The sequence below is a fragment of the Phoenix dactylifera genome, chromosome 11 (assembly GCF_051530095.1).
Source record: "Phoenix dactylifera cultivar Ajwa chromosome 11, Ajwa_hap1_PhDact_Kaust_v1.1, whole genome shotgun sequence".
Lineage (NCBI taxonomy): Eukaryota > Viridiplantae > Streptophyta > Magnoliopsida > Arecales > Arecaceae > Phoenix > Phoenix dactylifera.
The window spans coordinates 6533060-6555552 of NC_143200.1; the positions used below are offsets into that span (position 1 = coordinate 6533060).

The 22493-nt window shown below is 45.3% G+C and overlaps 1 protein-coding gene across 2 annotated transcripts; it reads left to right on the forward strand.

The window, feature by feature from the left end:
* Positions 1-262: 262 nt before the first annotated feature.
* On the forward strand, positions 263-18530 carry LOC149751609 (UDP-glucuronate:xylan alpha-glucuronosyltransferase 1-like). 2 transcript variants are annotated; one of them, XM_089926147.1, is made up of 4 exons: positions 263-552; positions 15535-15784; positions 16200-16843; positions 17299-18530. In XM_089926147.1, the coding sequence occupies exons 2-4, from the start codon at positions 15696-15698 to the stop codon at positions 18243-18245; spliced, it is 1680 nt and encodes a 559-aa protein (XP_089782273.1). In that variant the 5' UTR covers positions 263-552; positions 15535-15695; the 3' UTR covers positions 18246-18530. The 2 variants fall into 2 exon arrangements, with proteins under 2 accessions (XP_089782273.1, XP_089782272.1); XM_089926146.1 differs by having other exon boundaries at positions 15584-15784.
* Positions 18531-22493: the final 3963 nt, after the last annotated feature.

A 22493-nucleotide genomic window follows, 5' to 3' on the forward strand; every position in this document is an offset into this window, starting at 1 on the left:
AAAAAAAAAAAGATGAAGAAACTTGACGAGAAAGAAAAAGAATGCCGCATATATATATATATATATATATATATATATATATATATATATATATATATATATATATATATATTAGTTTTTTTTTTTTATCACAGGTCTGATAACTCCGAGTATTTAATTTTTGGATTTTTTTTCCAGATACGGTAAAATAGAAAATCATCTAATGTTTTTTCCAAAAAAAATAAATTATTAAATAAGGGACCAACTCAGGCTTGTAACCCACGTGGCACGTCGTCATCGATCTCGCATTAAACGCTCTCCCTCCCAATGGAGATCGAGTGAAGCCCTAAGCCTCTCTCCTCTTTTGCCTCGTCCTCCGACTCCCCGGAAGCTGACCTCCGCCGGCCGGCGACGGCGATATCGCCGCCGACCTCTTCCTCCTCCGCCATTCGCTAGCCCTCCTCGCTTCCGCCGGCATGAAACCCACCGACCATCGTTCCTCCAGCAACATCGCCGACCGGCTCCGCCTCCGACCATCCAAGCTGACGGTCGCCTCGGATGACCACCGACGAGGTAGGTTCCTCGCTCATTCTCTATATCTCTCTGGGATCTTTCCTACTACTAGCATGATCTTTGACAAATCTTGTTCAGAGATTAAGAAGACATCTAAATTTAGAAATAATCAAGGAATCGACCTTTTCTTTTCTTCTTCAAGAACCTAAAATTGATTGGTGATCTTTCATTCTGTATTCTGCCCACGGGACATAGATCAAGCTGTTGCTTCAATTGGAATTAGAAATGTCCTCTGATCCTGATTTTTTCAGATCTATTAGCCAAATGTCCAATCTGACATACTGGGAACTAACAACAACTTTTCAACAAATACATGTAATTAAGATTGGCCTCACCCTCGCAAAAGATCACCATAATTTCATCAGTAAGTACAAAAACTCATTAGATTACACAACATGATATATAAATTTATTTCGGAACCACTTTCAAAATGAACCTATAAAGACTAGCAGAAGATGGTTTCCAGATCAGTTCTGCTTGTGGTGTGTAATTTGATTGGTCAAAGAGCTCTTCACAACTTAGTTTGTTATCAGATTGACATAACTCAAGATTTTTTCCAAAAAGACTAGCTAGAAGGTATTATTTGGATTTCTTAGTCAAGATGTTATATGAATTCCTTTATTCTGTATAAATACTTATGGTACTGCATAAGTACTCAAAATCTGTCTAGAGCATAGCTGATGGGGGACTAAATATTCACTCGTCTGGGTCCTCACTCCTCCCACTTCCTCATCCCCCTCGGTCCATGTTTAAGCCCTAGTATCCTCACCAAATTAATGGTCTAAACCCATTCAAATCCAATCACAAACACAATGATTAGCCCATGTTCAACCTAAATGGGTCCATGTTGCAGTATTTTCTAGTCTATATGTGCTATGGGGCCGATTCGCTCTGATACCATTTATCAGAACCAAGTACGTCACTCAAAAAAGCTAGTTAAAATGTGTTCTTTGGGTTCTTTGGTCTTATATAAGTACCTAAGATCTATCTAATGCATAGCCGATGTGTGACTAAATATATATCCGCTCAATCCTCATGCAATTAGTTGTTATATTTTGTTTAAATGCAATGTTACATATGAGTATAATTGTTCTTGTAAATGGAGAAACAAATGCAATTTGACAGATGAGCATAATTGTTCCCGTAAATGGAGAAACTATGTAATGACTGTGAATTGATGGACTAAGCATGCTTGAAGTTCCTAAAGGACAAGTGCAAGCTCTCCCTAGAATTTAGCTTCTAGGACCTGATACTTATGAAGAAGAAATAAAATCTTGAGTCCAAATCAAAAAGGGATAATTTTCATAACATAACAACTTGTTGATCGCCACCATTGATTTTTGAAAATTGCAAAGGAAATGTTGTTGCTAAGAATTAATTGGCCCTAGGCACCACGGCGAGAAGCGTGACGATGCTGGAGAGCTCGATGGTCGGCAGCTCTGGTCGAAATTGGAGGAGGCGAGCGACGCTCGGTCGCTGCAGCCGAGGTCCTTGTCGGATGGCAACCCTCCGACCTAAAACAACATAGACCAAAGAAGTCCTCTAACTGTAATGTATCCGGTGGGGGACCCTTTGATGTCTAAGTCAGTGTGGTAATTAGAAAATAGGAAGATGTTATTTTTAATCTTTTAGGGCATTCTTCTCCTTGCTTACCTTCTCTGCCCCCCTGTTTTATGTATATCTGGTGGAGGAGCCTACCTATCACCAAAGAATTAGCACATATGGATCGACCAGAAGTGATTGGCTCGAGTACGATCTGAACATTGGGCGATGCTTCACGTGCGGATGACGTCCTGCTTGTCACATCAGTGGGATCTCGATGATTACTAGGTCCTCTGGTTAAGATGTGGACAACTATGGAGAGCTTCTGATATGCAAGCTCGGCGGTATGGCGCTCGGCCCGCCCAATGGCCACTCCCGATCTACCACATATTGGCGTTGTGGTGTGTTTTAATTGGCCAAACTTTCTGGTGAGTTGTAGCTGGTTTGGAGGTGTATCATTTTTTTCCACTTCTGCAACCAAGCTGAGCTATCCTAGTCTGGCCGCGGAAGTAGTTTTTCTAGAAAGGTCGCTTTGATGAAGATCGCCGAGGAGCCTTTTCATTGAAAAAACGAAGATTTTCTAAGTCTCATATTTATGAAGGGTGTGGCATTGCTGTCCTTCCCGAAGCGGCGTCATCATGGGTGAGGTGTTCGTGAATTTAATAGGCGTCTGGGTCTCGACGACGATCCGAATGGGCCATCTTGGGGCGAACGCCCAAGAGACACGCGTCCAAGGCTAGATGAAGCGTCGCCTCGGAGGAACTTGCTTAAACCCTCGATGAATAGGGAAGCCTGTAGCTATAGCCCATTCACCTCGTTCTTTTACTCTCCAGAATCTGGAGAGAGAATGTGTGAAGTTCCTGGTACTTTTTTCGAAATTAAAAAGATGATTTTGGCCAACTTGGTATTTGGTTGCACAATGAAATTTCACCAAATTCCTTTGTAAATTTCTGCTGGGAGTATGAATTCCTCGTTCTTGATATTTCCCTATCATCTTGTAACTCTGAAGCTCCTCTTTTGAACAACCAAAGGCCCACTAAAAATCACAATTTTTAACTTTTGGAATCAGAAAATGGATAAAATCATCATTTTGAGATTAACACATCCAAGCAGAGCCTAATACTTTTTTTGTTAGTAATTTGTATGTTGAGCTTAAGTATACCTTGCTGCTTGGTTTTTGATTATATTGCTTTTGATGCTTTATTAGTCAGAGTTCAGACAATTGAATTTGGTGCATTTGTTGTTCAAATTACCCTTCTCATTGCTCTTGAGAAAGCCACCTTGAGTACGGGGACTTAAGGTATCATACAATGTTACTAGATCATACACTGTGATCCTTTAAACCAGAAAACAATATAACCAAATTCTTTCTGCCTGAAGAGATAAGTTCATCAAAGGCTCTTTCAAATGCTCGAGCTATAGAAAAAATTAAAAGTACTAGGATGGAAGAATATTCAGAAGAATGTATAAAAAGCATTGTTACAAGAGAGAAAGAAGACAGGAGAAGGTTGGCACAAATGATCATCTATAAGGCTATGTGCTCATCTGCAGGGTGTCACTTCTTGGAATCTCAGTTAGAAGGCACAATTGGCCAAATCACACATCCCACCCTCTACAACCACCTGCTCCTCTTCTAGTTAATTTATATGTGCCTAGCCACCTAGCATGCTAATTATAATTTTTATGAGCTCAATTTTTGAACCCAAACCTAAAGAAAACTACAAATTAGCCCATAAGTTACTTATGAACAGAAAATGACTGAGAGATTGGACTTGCAATCTCATCACTCTCCTCAACATAAGCTTGAGGCATCCTTAATAGGGAAAAGAACCAGATTGTTTTTCTCCTTTTGTGAGGACCCGTGCGGGCATGTGTTTAGTCCTACATCGGTTATTTGCTGGATAGATCTCGAATACTTAAATAGGATCAAAGAACCCAAATAATACTTTTCGGCTAGTCTTTGTGGGTAAGGTTCTGGATTGTTACAAATAGTATTAGAGTGGACCCAGCCCATAATCTATGTAGACTAGGAGACACTGTAGCACGGATCCATTGGGGCTGACCACGGGCCGATTGTGGTGCTTGTGATTAGATTTGAATGCATCTGAACCCTTTAGCTTGACGAGGACGTCAAGACTTAAATGGAGAGAGTATGCGAGGACCCATGTGGGCGTATGTTTAGTTCCACATCTGTTATTCGCTGAGTAGATCTTGAGTACTTATACAGAATCAAGGAACCAAAATTATATTTTTGGCTAGTCTTTTTGGGTGAGGTTTTGGGTTGTTATACCTTTTCCGGCTTCTGTAATCTTTACAATAAAATCAATTTATATTACAAGAAATGAAAAAGCCTAATATAAACTTGTCCTATAGGCACCCAAATTCCAGCAAGTAGCTCATGATGCTTGAAATTACTCAGTTCTAAATTCTAGGTTCTGCTTATATTGTACAGTTCCTTGTATTGTTTTTCATGGTCAATAAACAGTAAAAATATAGAAGCTGCTAACCATTATTTTTAGTCTGGAGCTAATTGGACTCTAGACAAAGATGCCATTTGGTGATCTACCTTGTTACCTTCAAAATTTTTGGTAGTTTTCTTTAATGAAGTATAGATTTTGTTTTTTAAGGTGCAGATTCTCTCTTGCTGGAAGCCAACTTTATCCTAAAGTAATTCCTCCAACTGCTCTAGAATGTGATCAATAAAGTTGTTTTGTTAGATTCAGACATTTCATTAAATTAAAACAAAGTTAGGTAGGAGGGTGCTATGATTCCAAACATATTTTTTTTGTGAAGTGCAAAAAGAAATTGTAGAGTCTTATCTACTTTTTCTTCCTCTAGTTTTTCTCTTTGTTTTTCTTTTGGAAAGAAAAGGCCCAGTTAACCACATGAAGGCAATGGACAGCCCCCGGAAATCAGCCTTCACTCTCTAGCAATGGACTAACTAGTTCATAACTAGGTCTTCATTCCACGCTTTGCTTATAGTTACTCCAGTCAGCAAATTGACTGGTCTCCTTGTAACTATGTGAGACAATTGTGAGGCAGAAGGTTATAAGAGGGTGCATATCATGTATGCTTGCTTGCATGCACATGTATGTATATATGTACACACACACACACACAGAAAGAGAGAGAGAGAGAGAGAGAGAGAGAGAGAGAGAGAGAGAGAGAGAGAGCATTGACAAGTCTGGAGCACTTGTTTCAGCTAGAAAACAAGAGAATTTAGTTGATTCAAATTACAGTTTGGACTAAGCTGGCTTTCTATAATACACGAGCTGGATGCTTGTCAGATCATATTCAATACATGTTTGTGGACCTATGAATGAACTCCAACTGAAAGTGGATATATAAACTATAAAAAGTTGCAAAAGATTGAATCAGGCACTCTGCCAGATTGCACCAGTCCCTTCATCTCAACCTATGTAGCGGACCTGTTAGTTAAACTAGGAGTCTAGGACCGAAAAAGTGATGTATGCATATCCAAGTAGTGCAGTATAGTTGCATGGATATCCTTATGGCAGTTTTTGTGTCTTGACTTTGCGAAACTTTTGATATGGTGAACCAGAAAAGATATTCGAGGAAGCAGTGTCATCATTCTGAACTCATGTTTTTCTAAAAAAAATTCCAAACCTGTAAATATGCTACACTTTTTCCCTCTAAGTACTCAGATGCCACTAATTAACCAGGTCCTACAGGAAAACTGTGCTGTTATGGTAAGCTAGTAACAATATCTGCAATGTACTATGGTCAGCATATGAATGTAAAACATTACATTGTATGAAAGTCATGATGTCGATGTGGATGAATGGCACAACGAACAATCTCAAGGTTCAAAGATGAATGCTTCAACCAGTATTAGCAGTGGATAAAACCAAGAAATATGGAATCATCCCGAACTGCTTGGTTCGAGGCGTATGTAGCCATGCCGGCGGCGAACCAAGATAGTTCCAGCATTCAAAGCAAGAAATCGGTAGGAGGAAGAGAGGGAGGAGGAAAGAGAGGAAAAGGGAGAGAGGGGGAGGAAGAGAGGGGTAGGAAGGGCCATCGGAGGGACGTAGAGAGCCAGAGTTTCAAAACAGTGTTCGTTGGGGCTTTTTTTTTATTTTAAAATTTTGCCGACTTCACTTAAAATTTTCAAAATATAAAAGGAGATCCGACGGACCTCTTTTTGAACGAAATAGGGGTCTGGAGGGTGGGCCTTTCCTCCGGCCCTCTAGGTCTCTCCGGCGGCCTCCAAGGCCCTTCTTCTCTCTCCCCCCCCCTCTCTGTCTCTTTTCCTCTCTCCCGTTCTCCCTCTCTCTTGATCTCTCTGTTATGTTAGTACGGGCTCGGCACGGAATAGCATGGGGCGTACCGAACTGTGCCCCGGCCGACCAGTACAGGCTCCGGTACCAGTATGGCGAATCTTGGATAAAACCAATTGGGAAGGGAATGAGATGGTTAGGTCATTTGCAACAAAGGCCAAAGATGACTCCTAAAAGGAGATGTACTTGAATTCAGATGGAAGGATAGAGGGGTAATTAACTTGTGCTGACCAAGGATATGGCCTTTCATGTGAGGTAGCGGGAGTAAGGGAAGAGACTCTCATGAAGACAATTTAATAAGAAATGCTTAGAAAGTGGGTGCAGGAATGAGTTTTGAAGAAGATTCTGAAACAGATTTTGCACCCTTTATGGAAAATTCTTGTTGCGAAGGGCGGATCCCTAAAGTCCAAGTATCCCCTTCTGAAGTAGTGGTACATGTTGGGGGAAAAACTCCAAGTCATACGACCACGGAGGCGCTCGGCCAAAAAGCGCCGACCGGAAAGGTGCTCGGCCAAAGAGTGCCGACCAGAGAGCACCAACCAGAGGGGTGCTCGGCTAGAGAGCGCCAATCCGAAAAGATGCTCGGCCCAAGAGTGCCGACCGGAGCGCCAAGAGGCGCTCGGACCAACCAACACGTCCCAAGTAGGGATGCTCGGCTAGAAAGAGCCGACCAGAAGAACGCCGACCAGAGAAGCGCTCGAACTAGGAAGCGCCGACCAGAGACAGCGCCAAATAGAGGCGCTCGGCTAGAAGGTGCTCGCCCAAAGGGCGTCGACCAGAAGTACTAGAAGCAACCCCGCCACAGGGCGCCCCTCTGGGCGACCAGCTCGGCTCGGCACTCTTGCCGAGCCGATGCCTTAACTAATACTCCTCCCCGCCAAGCTTTCTCGAAAGGTCCGGCGGCTATACACGCGACTCTACTACAACCTGCCACTATCTCCAAGCCATCAAGGCATAAGATCTCCGCAGGTATTCGGCACGACCTGCCATTAATGCATGAGACTCCCTCAAGTCTCCAATGCACTCAGTCATTTAATGAACACGGCTCAAGACGATCTCCGGATCACTGAACCATCAAAGCGTATGGCTCTCCCTGACCGTCGGTTCATTCGGTAATAAATGCACTTACCATCCACGGACCCCAGGCCCATCACGGCCGGCGGTTCAACCACTCCAACAGGTCCGATCGACCGTGACAACTCCCTGGTTCCGGTCTGATTTGGTCCCGTTCTCCACTACGCCATCAATGGGCCAAATCGTGCCCAATTATGACGAAAAGAGACAAATTTTCCTGCCACCTCCCAGGTAACGTAATCCCCTTCTATAAAAGAAAACCTGGGAGAAGGGAAGGGGGGCCCCCCGGACAGAACCCTCCTGGACCGGGTGAAAAGAAGCAAACAGCACAGACACAATGGAGGATATCATCCTCTTCATCTTCTTCATCTTATCCAAATATTCCTGCTGTCTTCTCCATATACTCTCTTCCTTGCTCTCTCCACATATCTGCCCCCTCTGACTTAAGCATCGGAGGGCCGGCGCCGGGGAGCCCGGCCACCGGCTTCTTGCAGGACTTACACCCCTCCAGGAGGACGTCACCAGTCGGCGCGCCGCCGACCACCGTCCCTGCAGCGAAGCTCCTCCTTCCCCGGCTTCGCGGTAGCCCCCGGGTCCAATTTCCAGCAACAGTTGGCGCTAGAGGAAGGGACCGAGTTCGCTGCCATGAAGCTAAGAAGCAAAGGGGCTTCCAACGCCTCTCGACGTCCTCCACCCAGTCCTGAGCATTCCGTCCGGAACTCACCACCTCCGGCTGAGTCAGTTCATCAAGTTCGGCCGGAGCAATTCGATGCCCTGGTGCAACAGGTGCAGGCCTTGGCCACCGCTGTCCAAAGCCTGCAACCCAGGGGCATCCCAACGGCACCGCCTCCTCCGGCTCCAGTCCAACCGGAGCCTCCTGCAAGCGGACTTTCCCTTCGAGGTCAGGACTTCCAAGTCCAGGCCTCCCTCTGGAGAGAGCACCCAGCCAGAGGCTACGGAGGCTGGCCACAACCTTCAGAAGCTGAGTCGGTTCCAGGGCAACCTGCGCTCGAACGAACCGCTGCAGCGATCCTCTAGAATGATGAACTCGACAAGAAGGTCGAGAAGCTGGAGCGCCAAATCCAGGCACTCCACGGAAGAAAATCAGGACGTGATAACGACTTCGAGTTCACTACGAAGTCACCCTTCTACCCGGAGATCGAAGATGAACCGGTCCCACTACGGTTCAAGATGCCCTAGGTGGAGCCCTACAACGGCAAGGCTGATCCCCTTGACCACCTGGAGAGTTACCGGGTCTTAATGGCCCTACAAGGAGCCTCGGAGGCCATGATGTGCAAAGCTTTCCCGGCGACACTCCGAGGACCAGCCCGGCTTTGGTTCACCGGGCTGAAGCCGAGTACTGTCTCTTCCTTTGAGCAGCTCGGCAGACAATTTGCTGGCAACTTTGCCGCCAGCCAGCCCCAGCGGCGGACATCCGACTCCCTCCTTGATATCAAACAAACGGAGGGAGAATCCTTCAAGGAGTACTTGGACCGGTTCACCGCCGCAACATGGGAGGTCCGGGAGCTTGACCAGTCAATCGCCATGTCGGCATTGAAGACTGGAGCCCGGTCCTACAGATTCCTCTTCTCGATCGAGAAGAATTTCCCCACGGACCTCACCGAAATGTTCGCTCGGGCGCGGAAGTATGCCAAGGCAGAAGAGGCCGTGGCGGTTAGGCGGGGTGGGACCGAGCAGAACCCCAAGAAAAGACGCCGCGAGGAGCGCGGCCGGCCCAGAAGCCCGTCTCCGCGACGAGCTAAGAATCTGCCCCGCCCGAAGAGTCCACCCCGGTTGAGAGGACCGCCACAGCAGTGGTCACCACTCCGCCCGAGGTTCCCACTGCAGGCCCGTGCACCTGAAGGGAGGTATGAAAAGTATACTCCCCTCAATGCTCCTCGGGCTGAAATCCTCATGGAGATTGAGAGTCGGGATTGCATCCGGCTCCCACCTCCGAAGCCAGACACCAGAATCCGGCATGATGTCCGGAAGTATTGCCGTTTCCACCGGGATCACGGCCATGATACCGAGGATTGTTATCAGCTCCGAAATGAGATCGAAGCACTCATTCGCCGAGGGGTGCTCGATCGGTTTGTGCAAGGCCGGCGTGAAGGAAAGAAGCCAGCCGAAGGAGCAGCACAGCCTGAAGGTTCAAATGCCAACAGGCCCATCGCCGGCGTCATCAACACTACCCATTTATTTAATATTTTTACATTACCTTATCTGCTTTCGGATTTCTCTGCCGACGTCCCCAAAGAACGGACCCCGAGCAGAGGAGCGTCTCCAGTCGCCTCGGCGCAAGGACGCACACGGTACAAGGTACACATTTATTTAATATTTTTACATTATCTTATCTGCTTTCGGATTTCTCTACCGACGTCCCCAAAGAACGGACTCCGAGCAGAGGAGCGTCTCCAGTCGCCTCGGCGCAAGGACGCACACGGTACAAGGTACCCATTTATTTAATATTTTTACATTATCTTATCCATTCTTGGATTCTGCCGATGTCCCCAAAGAACAGACCCCGAGCAGAGGAGCGTCTTCAGTCGCCTTGGCGCAAGGACGCACACGGTACAAGGTACCCATTCATTTAATGTTTCTACATTATGTTTTGGATTTCTCTGCCGACGTCCTCAAAGAGTGGACTCCGAGCAGAATGTTTTAGTCGCCTCGGCGTGAAAACACTCACGACACCAGCACAATTATACTAAGCCCGGTGAATCCCCGTCACGAGCTGACGAGTATTCAACCCGTTCATTGGAAAAGAATCCGACCCGCCCCGGCAATGTGGGGCTCGGACCCAAAGTTTACTAACTTTGCTAAAAAGTTAAGTCCCAGTGACCGCTTTAGGGCTTGGTCGAAATCTGGGCTAGGCTCGGAAGGACTCTCCGAGCCCAAATCCTTTGAGCACAAGCATTGCTTTACCACTGGTCGAAGGACCGAGTAATGGAGCTCGGCAAGCCGAACCTAAAACCAAACCCGGTGGCGGGTAAAGCTGAGGCCCTAGAGCCCATATCCTGGGAACCTAAAATGGATCCGAGCAGAGAAACTTGGACTATTAACAGACGAGTTTCCAAAAAAGTATATTCATTTCAAAAAGCCCGTAGGCCGAGTACAAAAATTCGGGTTCGGCCCTTACAAGTATGGGGGGCCATCCCGACTTTACAAAATGACAAAAATTACATTAAGGTTCGAGCTCGACTACTTCGGCTCCAGCAGCACCAGGAGTAGCTGGCTCACCAGTCGGGGACTCTTCGGCGGCCTCGGCAGCAGCAGGAGCGACCTCGGAGGCGACCTTGGTGACCTCGGGGATCGCCTCGGCCGCATCACCCCTCTCGACCCCTGCTCCCGGTTGAAGCAGGTTCACGTCAAAATCCGGGAGGAGCCGCCGCAATTGGTTGCGGAAATCCCGGAAGCCTTGGATTAGCCCATTCACGCCCTCCTCTGCTAGGAGGTCGTGAAACTCCTCCGACTCGCGGAAGAGCCTCACCGCGTTCTGAGCTTGCTCCCGGGCCTCGAGCTCCCGAGCCTCATGATATGCGGCCTTCCGCTCGAGGTTATTCAATCCCCGCTCGAGCTCTAAGTGGCGAAGGCGGGCGTTCTCCACCTCCTGCTCACGGGAGGCCAGCGCCAGCTCGGCGGCAGCCAGACGAGCTTCCGCGGCGCGCAGTTCGGACCTCGTCAACGTATGCGCGCCTTTTTCTTCGTCGAACTCGGCGGTGAGAGCTCGAACCCTTTCCTCGGATGCTCCTACTTTTTCCTGGAGCACCTGACGTTCGGCCTCGGAAGCCTGGTACCTCGCCTCGGCGGCCAGGTACCTCGCCTGGACCTCGTCATACCCACGCTGATACCTCCGGGCCCGCTCCCGGTAGTCGTGGGTGATGTGCATCAGCATCTCCGTCTCGTGCAAATGCTGTAAAAGGACGAAAAGAAAAACATAAGGCGCTGCAAGTAAAAATTTTACAGATTACACAGATGAATTCTACATACCCGGACGGCGCTGCAGCGGGTAGAGTCCATGAAAGCATTATAGCTCATGGACTGTATCAGGGCCCGGTCGGCCGGGAGCAGCGCGACCCGAAAAACTTCGCGCGCCACTCGAGGGTTTTCGAGGGCTGAATCGCCCTCGAACACCGACCAGTTGAGTGCCAGAGGCACTCGCTCCTCCGAGCCCGATGGGCCCGGAAGGCCAGCATCGGCTGGCCTAGGCGGAGCCGACCCCGAGGCTCCGTGACTGCTCCCCGGCTCGGAGCTAGGGGGCTGGGGTCGGACAAGCGGCCGATCTGACTGCCGCACGACGGAGGCGGGGTGCGCAGGCGCGGGACCCGCAGGACTCCTCCCCTGGTCGGCAACTGGAGCGTCCTGCCGACCAGGAACTTGTGCCAGGGGCACCGGGCATGGGAGCACTGCTGAAGCTCCCCGGGAGCCCGAGCCCCTGGAATCCGTGCCCTCCCTCTGACCAGCACCGGGGTGCGCGGGGCGAGAAGGCCCCGCCTCGGAGTGCGCGGGGCGAGAAGGCCCCGCCTCGGAGTGCGCGGGGCGAGAAGGACCCGCCTCGGTCACTGCTGGCGCCGGGGGCGCTGGGGTCGCCGAGTCCTTCTGTTTCTTCCTCGGCTCGGTGGGCTCGCCCGAGAGCTCGGCTGCCCTCTTCTGGAAGCGGGCGTAGAGGACTTCGCTTTTCGTCACCATCTTTGCGATATCTGCAAAGGCGAACAGGATTAGAACATTAGAACAGTAAGGAAATAAAAAGAGACACTGTAACTACCCTTACCGTGGGGACGTGCCGAGCTCAAGCCCACGTTCACCAAAGCGTCCTCATATGAGGCCGTTCAGTAAGATGCCGTCCTCGAGGCTGCGGATGGCGTCGAGGATCCCCTGCTCACGTGGAGAAAGTCTGGGGGGTTTGTTGATGGACTTGAGCTGAGCCGGTCCCCACCGGGGGTCAAACCCCCAGAACTGTGCAGAACCAAGAAAGAAGAATTTCTCCTTCCAGCCATGAATGGACGAGGGGGCACCATGAAAGAGTGGCCGACCCGCCCGAAGGGCGATGTAAAGCCACTCCCCGTCTCCCGGATTCGACTTAAAGATAAAAAGTCGCCGGAAAACATTGACAGAGGTCGGAATCTCCTGCAGTAAACACAGTGACAGGAAGCCCATCACTGTCCTCCAGGCATTCGGAGTGAGTTGCGCCGGAACCAACTGGCATACCGTCAGCAACTCATTCACGAAGCCGTGAAGAGGAAATCGGAGGCCGGCCCAGAGTGATTCCAGGTGCACTCCAATCCGGCCTACCGGAGGATCGGTTATCCGATCCCTTCGCCTGGCGGGCTCCAAACGGAACCCCTGAAGAGGAAAAAACCACTCTTCGGTCATTTCGACCTCTAGGATGCTCATGGTGGACTCGACCTCACTGGGAAGAGAACCCATTGCAAAAAAGAAAAAAAATCAAAAAAGAAGGACGACCTGGGGAAAACGCCGGAGAATAGAACTTCGGACTGAGAGAGGCTGAGAGGAAGAAAGCTAGAAGCAGAAGGCAATAGAAAGAGGACAGAGGGCCAGGGGAGAGTTTAAATAGACCTCCCCAACGGCCCGGATCAGCGAGAAAAACGCTGTATCCTGTTTAGATGGCGACGCGTGTCGGTCCAAAAGACAGAACGACGCATTTAATTAGGGCTAGCGCTTCGGACGCCGAAGCGCCCCATCGGATCGTGCGGCCCCATCATGAGCCCACGACGCGAGGACGCTTCGCAAAAAGTGCCCCAATAATGAGGCTTTTCGGGAAAGAAGAGACGCCGCCTATTAAAGGCACCTCGAAGCCTCCGATAATTCAAAATGCGCAATAAATTAAAAATTTTCGGAATTCGTACGGCCCAACTGAAGCTACTTCCCGCGCTCCAGCTGGTAGCCAACTGGAACTCGGAAGTCGGGGGGTAGTGTTGGGGGAAAAATCCCAAGTCATACCACCACGGAGGCGCTCGGCCAAAAAGCGCCGACCGGAAAGGTGCTCGGCCAAAGAGTGCCGACCAGAGAGCACCAACCAGAGGGGTGCTCGGCTAGAGAGCACCAACCAGAAAAGATGCTCGGCCCAAGAGTGCCGACCGGAGCGCCAAGAGGCGCTCGGACCAACCAACACGTCCCAAGTAGGGATGCTCGGCTAGAAAGAGCCGACCAGAAGAACGCCGACCAGAGAAGCGCTCGAACTAGGAAGCGCCGACCAGAGACAGCGCCAAATAGAGGCGCTCGGCTAGAAGGTGCTCGCCCAAAGGGCGTCGACCAGAAGTACTAGAAGCAACCCCGCCACAGGGCGCCCCTCTGGGCGACCAGCTCGGCTCGGCACTCTTGCCGAGCCGATGCCTTAACTAATACTCCTCCCCGCCAAGCTTTCTCGAAAGGTCCGGCGGCTATACACGCGACTCTACTACAATCTGCCACTATCTCCAAGCCATCAAGGCATAAGATCTCCGCAGGTATTCGGCACGACCTGCCATTAATGCATGAGACTCCCTCAAGTCTCCAATGCACTCAGTCATTTAATGAACACGGCTCAAGACGATCTCCGGATCACTGAACCATCAAAGCGTATGGCTCTCCCTGACCGTCGGTTCATTCGGTAATAAATGCACTTACCATCCACGGACCCCAGGCCCATCACGGCCGGCGGTTCAACCACTCCAACAGGTCCGATCGACCGTGACAACTCCCTGGTTCCGGTCTGATTTGGTCCCGTTCTCCACTACGCCATCAATGGGCCAAATCGTGCCCAATTATGACGAAAAGAGACAAATTCCCCTGCCACCTCCCAGGTAACGTAATCCCCTTCTATAAAAGGAAACCTGGGAGAAGGGAAGGGGGGCCCCCCGGACAGAACCCTCCTGGACCGGGTGAAAAGAAGCAAACAGCACAGACACAATGGAGGATATCATCCTCTTCATCTTCTTCATCTTATCCAAATATTCCTGCTGTCTTCTCCATATACTCTCTTCCTTGCTCTCTCCACATATCTGCCCCCTCTGACTTAAGCATCGGAGGGCCGGCGCCGGGGAGCCCGGCCACCGGCTTCTTGCAGGACTTACACCCCTCCAGGAGGACGTCACCAGTCGGCGCGCCGCCGACCACCGTCCCTGCAGCGAAGCTCCTCCTTCTCCGGCTTCGCGGTAGCCCCCGGGTCCAATTTCCAGCAACAGTACACAAGGTCAACATAGAAGAGGAACAATCAAACTCTTGAGGCAAAGTGGATAGCTTCACTATTTCATTAAAGAATTCTCTGACATAAAAGATTTAGAGACATGCTTAACAAGTACAGCTTCACAAGACAAGTTTCATACAGAAATGGGGCTTCTTTCAATTTGACATACTAATGCTGGTTCATACACATGGAGCTTCAGTGGTTATTAATGGACAAGCTGTGGAGATGTCATGAAGTGTCTAGGAGCAATGGACCTAGAATAATCGATAGGGTGTTGACATAGTTGTGCAAGGTGGTGTGGAATGCAAGGTGCAGTCATTTGTGAGGTAGATAGGTAATGGAGAATGATGGCCTACAAAAGAGTCGGATGGTTGAAGTGGTATCTAATGAGCAGGTTCAAGATTCAAATGTGGTCTCATAGGTGATGGAGAATGGAGGGAAGTGGACTTATATAGACATCAGTGAGCCAAAAATGTCCGTAATGAGATTAGCCCTATTACATAGTATATGAAAATTTAAATAAAAATAAACTAATTATTAACATGAGTTGGCCCAAAAATACAATTTACAAAAATTTAGCACAAATCTGATATCCTAAAAAGAAGTCCACAAGAGTGTTTAAAACTCGTGTTATGTGGTAGTCAAACATTTGCTTGAGTATTGCTTAAGAATTCTATATTGCACAGTCCAGTATTCTGCCATTTGCTAATTCTGCATGCATGATTATAAATCTCGTTTCTGACCAGTTTGGCCTGATGTGGAAGATAGTTCTAAGATTTATCCTATCCATGGTAATGCTATATTTGCATGTTCTGCAGTTTTACTGCTTCTCAGATTTCACCTGCCTTCACTTCCCTTAGTACATCTGATTCTTTGTAGATGCATGTTGGAATGACTAAATTGATTTACGGATGCCTTCTTGAGCCAGTGATAATGCAAGCAAAAGAGCCCGACGAAGCAGAGCTTTTAAAGTAGTAGACAAGTTCAACTTCCTTATTTCAGAAAGGAGTTCAAGCTGCAAGTTTCATTCTTTGAAACTTATGTTGGTTATGGTTATTTGTGGCACAATCTTAACACTTCTGCACTCTTCAGCAGTGCATAATGAGCGTCTCCTGCAGTCTATTTCCCGGTATGTCTTCTTTTTCTCGAATAGACTGTACATGGTTTAGATACGTTTAGGAGATGGCAAAACCGGCACTGGAGGGTGTATCAGTTTTTCCAAAAAACTGTTATGGTACCGAGTAATGGCACCATGGTACGGGAGCCCATCCCATCCCCACACACTGTGTACAGGTGCCAGTTTTGGCTGTTTTTGAAACCTGGACAAGAATTGTTCATATGGTAACAAAATTTTTGAGAAAACACATCATAAACAAACTTTAATCAATTTTGGAAGTATATACTGTCATACTATCAGGAGGGTAAAAAACCTATGCTTATGTGCTGAAATCAACTGTAAAATGCTAATTTTGTTTTAATAATACATTTATGTGGAACTTGCGAAGAAGCATCTCATTCCTAAGTGATGTATGATGGGAATGCAGGCCTGGACTTCTAGATCTTGGGTGGATATGGGACAGAGTGACTTTGGATTCCAGATACGTATCACATTTGGATGTCAACTGGTCACAAATATCAAAAATTATAGAACAAGTGGCTGGCATGAGAGGAAATCTCAAAGTCGGCTTACTGAATTTCAACACTACTGAGGTCAGCTACTGGCAGCATATTTTACCATGGGAAAACACTTCTGTTGTACATCTAGATTATGCCAACAGCAATCTTACTTGGGAGGTTCTTTACCCTGAATGGATTGATGAGGAAGAAGAATTTGAAGTGCCTGTTTGTCCATCTCTTCCTGCACCGGAAGTTCCTCAAGGGTCACAGTTTGACCTTGTTGCAGTCAAGCTTCCTTGTAACAAGTCAGGGAGCTGGTCAAGAGACGTTGCAAGGTTGCATTTGCAGCTCGCTGCAGCGAAACTTGCTTCGGCTTCTGTGGAAAGCCAGGATCGGGTTCATGTTCTTTTGGTAACTGATTGCTTCCCAATTCCAAATCTCTTCACTTGCAAAGACCTTGTCAAACGGGAAGAAAATGTTTGGCTGTATAGGCCTAACTTAAAAACACTGAAGGAAAAGCTTCGGCTTCCGGTTGGATCATGTGAACTTGCTGTGCCGCTCAAAGCAAAAGGTCAGTTGGATTATCTTCTTTTGCCTTCCTGCTCTGCAGATTCTGTGTGAAAATGGAAACGAACCGTTGGTTTTCCATCTTGAAAGATGAGACCTGGATTTTGATCCCTTTATATATGTATATATATGTCAAATTCTTGAATTGTCTCATTTCATTGATCTTTGGAAGTTATTAGGACTCGATCATTATATGTCTTTCCCTTCCTAGTCAGGATGCAAGTTATATATATGCGTTGATCTTTTTTTTTTTCTTCTGATATCTTTTAACTATTGCACCGGACAAGGATTTCAGCGATCAAAATTTAAAATTTTCTGAATATATGAAAATGACTTCCCATGTAATGTTCATTTGCGCATGCTTCTTTTTTTTTATAATTTTTATCCTTCTAGATTTGTATATTTTGCTTTCATGCTGAATTTACAGTATGATTCACTAGCTGCTTGTTGTGCCCACAGAACAGCCATACTCGAAGACCGGACTCCGAGAAGCCTATGCCACAGTACTTCACTCTGCAGATGTATATGTATGTGGTGCAATAACTGCAGCTCAAAGCATACGTCTAACAGGATCCACAAGGGACCTCGTAATACTAGTTGATGAAACAATAAGCAACCATCACCGAAGTGGCCTTGAAGCTGCAGGGTGGAAGGTCAGAACGATCCAAAGGATCCGCAACCCAAAGGCCCAGCGTGATGCCTACAATGAATGGAACTACAGCAAGTTCCGGCTCTGGCAGCTTACAGACTACGACAAGATTATATTCATTGATGCTGACATGATCATCCTAAGAAACATTGATTTCCTATTCACGATGCCAGAAATAACTGCCACTGAAAACAATGCAACTCTCTTCAACTCTGGCGTGATGGTCATCGAGCCTTCAAATTGCACGTTCCAGTTGTTAATGGAACACATCAATGAGATAGAATCCTATAATGGTGGAGACCAGGGTTACTTGAATGAGATATTTACATGGTGGCACCGTATGCCGAAGCACCTGAACTTCTTGAAGTACTTTTGGGGGGATAAGAGCATGAGAGTTAAAAAGACTCAGTTGATTGGGGCCGACCCACCGGTTATCTATGTTCTTCACTACTTGGGGCTGAAACCATGGCTATGCTTCCGTGACTATGATTGCAACTGGAATTATGTCGGACTTCCGATGTTTGCAAGTGATGTAGCGCATGCAAGGTGGTGGAAAGTGCATGACATGATGCCAGAGAACCTGCAATCCTTCTGTCTTCTTAGCTCTATGCGGAAAGCAGTCTTGGAACAGGATCGGAGGCAGGCTGAGAAGGCAAGCAATCCTGATGGACACTGGAAGCGGAATATAAGTGATCCAAGACTAAAGATCTGCTTTGAGGAGTTCTGCTCTTGGGAGAGCATTCTATCTAGTTTATAATCTCTACCCTCTCTTCGCTCATGCTCTCTGTTTTCTTTCTCGCTTTTCACATTCTTTAGTTTTGTAGAAAAAATGGCATTCATCTGATCCCAACCTGTCTTTAGAGCTTCACCTAACGACACCCTTCATACATATCTTTCCCCTTGCTAAGTGTAAAGGTGGCAATGTTTGGTCTTATGCGCATGCCTTGTTTCTGGAGTCATAGGTTTCATATTGTTCCATTGTTATCAATGGCTTGATTTTTTCCACTTGATAATACATATGCTTTACTGATTCTTTCAGCAATCTTTCTCCATTGTTTGCAAGTTGTCGTGGCAAGATTGCTTGTTCATTGGCTATAATCATAATTCTGCTGGAGCAAATAATTCTATCTCTAGAGATGTTAAGTTCTCACAGAATATGGGTCAGATATTATCGAAATGTGACTGCTTTTGCGTCTGATTCGGATTAGATCAGGATGGAAATGTTGATATCTGATTGAACATGCCTAACAACCCTTATCTTTGGGATTGAACCAGGGACTTTCTACTAGAGCGACAAAGTATTTAACCAAGTAGTCACTTCTAATCTTAAATGGTGGTTTATTACTTTCATTGAAACCTTATTCATATCATTAAATATTTTCATTTGATGTATGTTGTGATATTTCATATTCTAATAATTAATTCTTTTTTAAAAAAATTGATCCTTTTCCTTTCATAAAAAATAAAAAATAGATATACTTCATTTCATAGTTTTGTTAGTAGAAACATTTAAAATATCAATAACCTATGTATTTCTATATTTATGTATAATTATTCTTACAAACTCTCTTGAAAATAGATAATTCACTAGCATATAACCTGTGCAGATATGTGAGTACAATTTGTTTATATTTTTTTGAATTGTTCTCAAAATCTGATAGAGCAGTGTAGTAAATTATATTTAAACCATTATGTAGGTTTATCAAAAACGTCATGGTGCCTTTATGCGATTGCAATAACTGTTACTTGAAGTCATGCAATAAAATTCATGCGTTCGGGCTAGAGTACAACTTATACTAAATTTCAAGATCAAAGATGTTTCCACTGGTGTGAGTTTGAGATAAAATTAAATTATGAATATATAATTATTATATATGATAATAAATATATTTTTGTAAAAAATTCAAGATATATTTATTTTATATATTTTTTTATTTTTCTATATTTATTAAATAAATTATTTATGCTGGATAAATTTATTTCAACTGTTATATAAATTCCATTGTAACCGTTATAATAGTTATATAACAAATTAAAAACCATTATTTTATTGGCAGCAATTATTTGTTTACATTTTCAATAACAGCTCTCTTATCCTACTATTTAATTAATACATTGCTTTAACCTTATTAATAATTGAAAAGATTTAAATCTCATTATTAATATTAGTGTCCATGTGGAGAGTGATTAAAAATCATTATTTTATATCCTACAATTATTTGTTTATATTTTTAGTATTAACTATTTTGTCTCATTGACTTAATTAATACATAGCTTTTACCATAATGACAGCATGGAATGTGAGAAGGCTTTAAATACTATCATTTATATAATTAATGTCTATATATAGAGAGAGAGGAGAGCTCGGCGCAAGCTAATCCTTTATTTTAATTATATAAAAAATATTATTTTTATTTACACTGCAATTAAAGAATAATAGTGGTATTTGACATAGAAATTTTGTTAATATCTTTATATTATATTTTATTTTATTTTATAATTTTTAAATTCAATATTTAATACTAACTTGATCGGATCGGTGGTGCAAATCATTGATCAGGTCAATTCCCTTGGGGGTTTAAACCTTTGACTATTTACTAGTGCATTGTTGCAATTTGGGTAGCAGATTTATGTCACGCCCCGAACCAGTACCTGGGTTCGACACGCGACATGACTACATATTCCCTAGGCCTAAAAATATAATACAACCTTAATATCCGTAATCAACAATGATCTCAATTAATATCAGACAACAAAGTTGATCCAATTACAAAATTTGATCATCTAACTAAAATCTGTAATACTCTATCTAATCATCCCCTCCACCTGCAATTTCAACCATAGCCATATACTATAGAACCTGCAACTCTAAAAAAGAGAAAGAGGAAGGGGTTGTGAGCTTTACAACCCTATAAGAATTTTCATACATCCAAACCAACTCAATATTAATATAAATTTAAAAATCATAAGAAATCGTTGTACACATCATGAAATTACAAATCGGCTATCAATAATGCTCGAATAATCAGTATAAAATATGTATATCAAATATCAAAAAAAAATCCAGCCACTTAAGAGTGATATAGCATATGATATTTCATAAAGCTTCATTAATGATTTCAATGCTTTTCTTTTTCTTTTTTTAACTTGATTCGAATCAATTATCTTATCGATTTTGGGCCTGCCAAAGCATCACATTTCCATCCTCTGATAGGGCCTGCCAATTATAGTTTCATATTTTCAGCCTATGATAGGGCCTGCAAAAGTACCACATTTCTCGCTAGTGACTGGGCTTGCCATAATAACAAGATAAGCCCAATGTCCTTATTTATTCAATCCAATTCACATCCATACATCAATTCCTTTTTATCTATTTTCAGCTTTAGACTAACCATAGTCACATTTCCAGTCCGTGATGGGACAACCAATAATAATATGGTTAGTCCAGAGCACCATATCCATTAGTTCAATTATGCAAATGTAAGTTATGCTCATATATGTACCCATCATACTATCCATCACAAGCAAACACGATCAAAATACGATTTAATACCAAAGACATCAAAAAATAATTCTTGCTTCTTACTTATCTAGATCATAGCATATCATACATATATAGGTACAAAAATATTTATATTATGCAGGTCAGTATACAAGGATTCTTATCTTTTTTCTAACAACCAGACAGACTATTGTGATCTACGAACCGAGTGCGTAGAACCCTGCTCAATGTCCTTTTGTCTAAAAGATTGTTCTCCTACAAAACCAAATCAATATTAAAAATTATCTGAGATATCCGATAACCCAGAACTCTCTACTGGTCCACTAAAAGGTCCACACATAGTAATTTAGGACTATCCAGCAGCCCTCACAACCAATGATCTCTCTGAATCGAGCTAGAGAGATAAAGTACTAACAGAAAGAGACAAACTAGAGTATAAGATCTCGTTTGGGTTCTTCATGCACGGATGACTATAGCTTCAGACAAATCGGCGCTAGACGATGAAAATAGATTCATATAGGACAACACGAGGCTAACTAGATAACAATGTCCAATTATTTGAATCAGTCAGTACAATATAATCCAATTTATCTGATCACGAAACATATATTAAATCAAAGAAATAGATTAGAGGTTATCAATTATGGGTCCAATGGTGGCTAACAACAGTTGGGTGCAAGACGAACAGGGTCGACTAGGTAACAACGTTTGACAGTCAGTCCGCTCTAGTCAATCAAGCTAGTCAACTCATGAAACAAGAATCAGTCCATGGTACTGATAACACAATAGAGATTCATGATGATAGAGTCCGACACTATTCGACAATAATCAGGCTAGCGTAATGGGTAGTCCCAGTGACACTAGATCAAAAGCTTTTGCCGGGGTTAACTCGGTTATACAATGAGAACACTGGAGAAAAATAAGAGAGAAACAATTCAGATAGGGAGAAATCAAGAGAGAGAGGAGGGTAGAGAGAGAAGAGAGAAGCCTTCTTCCCCTTCTCGAAATAGGGGAGACTCTCTCTCTCCCTCTCTTTCTCAAACCAAGCCATGGAAGAGTCGGCGGACCGCGGCCTACAACAGTCTCCGATAATGGTAGCGACGATGTGGTGACCGGCGAACCAAGGGAGAAGAAGAGAGGAAGAAAACAAAGAGCAAGGGATGTCAATCTTGGCCTGGGTCATGCCCGATTCTACCCATCAACAGCCACATGTTCAGCACTCCTAGATGGCGGAAAAACCCGGCGGCCGGCGGCGGCGAAACCCAAAGGAAAGGAGAGTGGAAACAGGGCAAACAGGGGATCTCTTTTTCGGCCGATTTCCGGCCGATTCCTCGGCCAGCGGTCGTGATTCCGGCTTGAGGAAGAAGGCCAAGGAAAGGGGAAGAAGGCTAGGGTGATACCTCGGCCCCAGCGGCGTTCGGTGGTCTCGATTTCTGCCAAACACAATAATGGCAACCGCGAGCTCGACGGGAAGAAGAAGAAGAACGAGAGAGAAAGAAGGGA

Coding starts and splice junctions, on each gene's coding strand:
- LOC149751609 (XM_089926147.1), top strand. CDS start 15,696: ATGTTGGTTATGGTTATTTGTGGCACAATCTTAACACTTCTGCACTCT. Junction 15,785..16,199: donor CTCCTGCAGTCTATTTCCCG/GTATGTCTTCTT, acceptor ATGGGAATGCAG/GCCTGGACTTCTAGATCTTG. Junction 16,844..17,298: donor TGTGCCGCTCAAAGCAAAAG/GTCAGTTGGATT, acceptor TTGTGCCCACAG/AACAGCCATACTCGAAGACC.